Here is a 5,092-nt window from a genome sequence, read left to right on the forward strand (position 1 = left end):
TATCGCTTTATATTATCCGAAAACGGATGGTGTTGAAGCCTGAACGATGACTTATAATCTATATACTAATAATATATTATTATTATTATATTTATTATATACCTATAATAACTACCAGAGGGGGACTGGGCTCCTCGCCCACCCTCTTGAATCCGTCACTGGATTAGAGTATAAATAATTTGGAACCAATTACAAGTCTATGAAACTACACTTGATTTATCTTTATTTATAATTATTCATTATGAAAAAAATGTTATTTTTTAAATCATACCGTATTTTTATACGTTTTTGGAATTCCAACAACACATAATACATATGTTATATTTATAAATTTATCAATTAATAGCTTTCGTAATAAATTAGAGAAATTTGGGTTTGACAATTTTCGGGAATTCTCCAGAGATACATTTGTAATGATCTATTGGATATTTATTTTCTTGACTAGCACCGATTATAATGTTTAACTCTGGAAATGTTTTTGATTCAACACACGGCAGTTGACATTCACATTTTCCCAAATAGTCATCGTAATCAATGTTTGCCACATATATGCCCAACAGATTCATATTAATTCGTAATCTGGCCTGAAAATATAAACATCAAAACAATTGATGTGATCAATCAGTTCTAAAAATACTCATGTTTGATATTTTTTACATTGATGAAAATAAATGCTATGAATAAAAAAAAATTTGTATTAAATGAAGAGTTTGTCATCTGTATTTTATAAATATGTACTTTTTTACTACCCCCAAAAAATGCCACCTATGTACTTTACTACCGTATAATTAATACAATTAAGAAATCACTTTAAAATTGTTTAAACTAGTATTTAATAAACAATAAAAACAAATGGTTCTTATATGAAATAAATAAACTTACTTTTAAAAATATGTTATCAATTGTTTCTATACAATATCTTCGATGTCTGCTCATTTGAACCTCACATAGCTGTAAGTAAAATAATTAAACGAAATAAACGATTATATTATTTCATTAAATCTATGAAAATTAAAATTTTTCATTTTATGTGAAATAAAGAATATATTAATTTTGTTTACTATGATTTATACGAAAAAATAAATTAGAAGATATATGTAGACTTTATTTATAAGCTTTACAAATTTCTAATGTTGATGAAATCTATTATTTCATTGAATTAAACGAAATTAATTATTATGAATAAGACATTTCATAGTTTCAGGAAATTTTATTGAAGTTTGTATTGTTTATGCTAATTGAAATTTAAAATTTTTGATATTCTCAAACATGAATAATCTTATATAATTATTATATTTGGATTGTTTTGTAAAATCTGTATTAATTATTCTTGAATTTTTTAGAATATGTCTTTGCCGAGTAAATACTTGCATGTGAATAAGTCATATCTTCGTACGAAACATCAGCAGTTGGATGAACACTTTTTACTCTTATATCTATTGTGTATAACAATTTTTTTGTATCCACTTTATTATTTATGGTCGTCTGGATATCGGCTTCCTAAACGCATAATAAAAGTATATTTATTAGCATAAGTTAATGTAATTCTCAATTCGTTTTTTTATTGAATAAATCGTATTTTTTGTTATAGTAAATCATGTGTTTCATATTATAATGTAAGTAAATTGTATTCTAATTTTTTTTTTTTAGAAATGCTTTGTTGAAGGTAGTTAAATGTTGAAAAAATTGTTTGTAATTTAATATTTTTATTTATTTATATTTGGCGGCCTAGGCTTATTTCATTTTTAATTAAAATTATAATTTTTAGATTTTTAATGACGAGGGCTTGTTGTAAAAACTAGTTAAAGTTAATGGAAATTATATTTTTATTTGGAGATTGATTAATAAATATTTGATTATAATTTAAAAAATAATGTCATAGTAAATAATATAAAAAAATTAATAAACAAACAAATTGTGGGTGAATAGAATTATAGGTATGTATAATATAGATTTTAATTTGAAAATGGAATACCTTTAGATTAATATAAAGGCGGTCAAAAGATTAGATAAATATAATGCTAAATATTTGATATATAATATATATTATTATAATATATAAATATATATAATTTCAAATCAGAGATAAAAATTAATTTACGAGATAAGTATATCATTTTTACATATGGGTACCTATGAGTAATAATGTTTGCATTATTAATTTGGATCCTATTAACATATTTCAAGTATACATTAGATAAGCACATATTTCCTTACTAGTTTATCTGCAGTATCCGGAATTGGCATATCTTTTTGTTTTTCCTGATGAAAACAAATAATTTTCGATATTGAATTAATTAAGTAGAAATCAACATAAGAGTCCAAAAATTGAAAATTAAAAGCTGAAAGGAAATAAAATATCCCTTTAAATTAGTTGTAATTTTATATAAATATGCGAATTTTTGTACTAAAATGTTACGCATTGTCATTTAGAGGACGTGATACATTTGTAATTTAATCATAAAATATCAGCTACCGTAAAACAGACCAATTTTTTTAATAATTATGATAATTAGATCAACTATCTTTTTTTTGTTTTATGAGGTTTATTTTATCTGTGAAGTAGCGTTTTTCTTCTTGTGGTAGTATGAATAAATTTTAAAATATAAAATTTTCAAGTTAGAAAATTTTTTAAAATATTATCACAAGCAACGTTCTCATAACATATATATATATGTAATCGATCCATTCTAATTCATTCATTATTGACAGATTAGTTCTGTTTATCGTAAAACTGTTTTTCAGCATTGAAACCCTAACAAATGAATTAATGAATTTCGCTTCGGCGTTAAAAATCATCTAATTTTCAATCATCTAGCGTGCAGAAATCGCGTAACACTTGCGAAATTCGTGAATTTATTATTCAAGTTCAGAAAATTTATTTTTGTTATCGCTACATTGATCATGACAATAATAATGTATAGATATCTGAAATAATTATGATTTGATAATTTATAATTATAATCTGTGAAGTCGACGAATACACATTTACATCGGTACCTAATTCATAATTTTTCGAAAAAAACTACTAGAAATACGTAACCCTGCTACACTTCATATATTTTTGTTCTAATAAATTGGGACCAAAATTATAATCATATATCTAAATATATTACAATGTAAGATACTTACTACTGTAAAACTTGCCATACTCAAGAAATAAAACGATTCCGAAATTCATATTAGGATTTAATGTTCTTAAACAATCAAGCCATGGAACTAAAGCGTTTGTAAAAGTTTCATTTAGGTCATTGAAATTTCTAATATCCTAAATATTGGGAAATAAATAAATATATTACATTAAATATTAAAAAAAAAAACAAGCTACATTAAAATTAAGAGATAAATAGATTATGTAATAACTATTTATGACAAATATTATTTTTTCAAGATGTTTTGGATTTCATGATTATAAAATATGTGGAATAACTGATCGATAATATTACTTGTGACAGAAAATAGCAATTTAAATAATAATTGATTGCATTGTGAGGTTTTATTTTTTACGTAATTTTGTCTGAATTAATTGATAGTTAAGCAAACTCTATAATTAAGTTAAAAAACAATTAATATTCAAGACGAAAAAAAATCAAACTAAATTCTATTAATAAAATTAGTGCTGTATTTTATATATTATTACAGTATTTTTCACTATTCAAGTAACTTTTTTATTATATTTTGCATCCATTCTTCGTTATTTATATGTATAAAAGTAGCATCATATACATACATAATACATGCGATCGAAAGCAATCGCATCAACTTCAAAGTCTTGAATTTGTGAAGAGAATTCAGAAGGATTTTCTTTGAACTTCTTTACCCAATCATCAATATTAAAACTATCAAAAATTAAAATTATTGGTAGGTTTCCTTTAATTTTCTTGATGGCCGATATATCTTCTTTAGTCCTGTCTAATATTTGTCAATTATTTTTAGTATTATTTTCTATTAAGTATTATAAATATATACTTATTAATTATAAATAGAATTCGTAAGTTCATGCGTTTGCATGTTTCTTTTTTGCTAAATCGAAAAACATGCCTAGTGAGTTACAAATCCATTTCTTAACAATTAAGAAAATATTGCATTTCATCACATAATAATAAATTAAATATTTTAGAAATATTACATGTCAATTATAAAATCTATCCCAAGGAAAACAATTTACAATACCTTTGGCTAATAAATACTAAAAGATTTTAATAATGTAAGTAGTTAAGAAATAACCTAGTTCTGAGCTTGTGGTTACTACTACTGATGTGCATCCTTGCGGTAACTCCTTTACTAACCGTGTTCCATTCATCAAACCACAAAGACATTTCAGGTCATCGGGGGTCACAGATGCACCTAATAAAAGTATAAATATTGAAAAAATTTACATTTTACAAATTAAGTTATAAATCATGTAGAATATAATTTAAATGTATCGTTTGTGACTGAAATTTAACTTTCATCCTTCAGTTGTAAAAAAATATATTTATTGAAGCGGAACTTCTTTACTGAGGGTATGACAAAAATATTTTGTCACGCGACCGACTGATCAGGATGAAACGACGGAACGACACGCTAATAAGGCACATGCGCGTCGTATATCTGCTACGCTGTGGTCAGTATACCACCTCACCACTCTTTCCTTTTCTAAGCCCAACCTAGCGGGTATTAGAATTAGAGATCCCAGACCTAAGGGGATCTGAGATTTTATTGCCACAAAGTAATTTCCCCCTTTCGGGAACAAATGCCCCCCTCATTTTTAATTGGCCATAACTCAGTGGGGATTCAATTTAATGACCCCCGATCAACTGGGAACCGTTCCGGAGGTGCGGGATTATAGGTTTCCGCTATAGGAAACAGGGCACCAACTCCTTCTTTTTGGCTTTTTGCTTTTATTCTGTATTTTAGTTCAGGAGGTCACTAGGACCGACCCCGGTGCTGGAAAACACAGGATTTTGAATTCCCCCTTCCCTCGCTAACCACAATGGAAGAGACCAACTGCCATTAACAGTAGATGAATACGCCAAAATTGAAACTGAAAGACTAAATTACATCAAAAACAACCAAGCCAAATTGCGTGCAGATAGTTATATTCATTTAA

At 26.2% G+C, this 5,092-nt stretch overlaps 1 protein-coding gene across 2 annotated transcripts in view; it reads right to left on the reverse strand.

Moving 5' to 3' along the window:
* Positions 1 to 276: 276 nt before the first annotated feature.
* The window catches only part of LOC112684581, a 14,534-nt gene continuing 9,718 nt past the window's right edge, over positions 277 to 5,092 (reverse strand). Inside the window, exons 2-8 of one of the 2 annotated variants that reach the window (XM_025556168.1) lie at positions 4,228 to 4,347; positions 3,731 to 3,912; positions 3,133 to 3,268; positions 2,218 to 2,342; positions 1,372 to 1,500; positions 883 to 951; positions 277 to 584 (exon numbers count right to left, since the gene is read on the reverse strand). In XM_025556168.1, the coding sequence (XP_025411953.1) occupies positions 360 to 584; positions 883 to 951; positions 1,372 to 1,500; positions 2,218 to 2,342; positions 3,133 to 3,268; positions 3,731 to 3,912; positions 4,228 to 4,347 (986 nt within the window). In that variant the 3' untranslated portion in view covers positions 277 to 359. The remainder of the gene's footprint in view (positions 585 to 882; positions 952 to 1,371; positions 1,501 to 2,217; positions 2,343 to 3,132; positions 3,269 to 3,730; positions 3,913 to 4,227; positions 4,348 to 5,092) is intronic. The other variant, XM_025556169.1, reaches the window with a different exon arrangement.

This window comes from Sipha flava, unplaced genomic scaffold, assembly GCF_003268045.1.
Source record: "Sipha flava isolate LNK unplaced genomic scaffold, YSA_version1 252_pilon_pilon, whole genome shotgun sequence".
Lineage (NCBI taxonomy): Eukaryota > Metazoa > Arthropoda > Insecta > Hemiptera > Aphididae > Sipha > Sipha flava.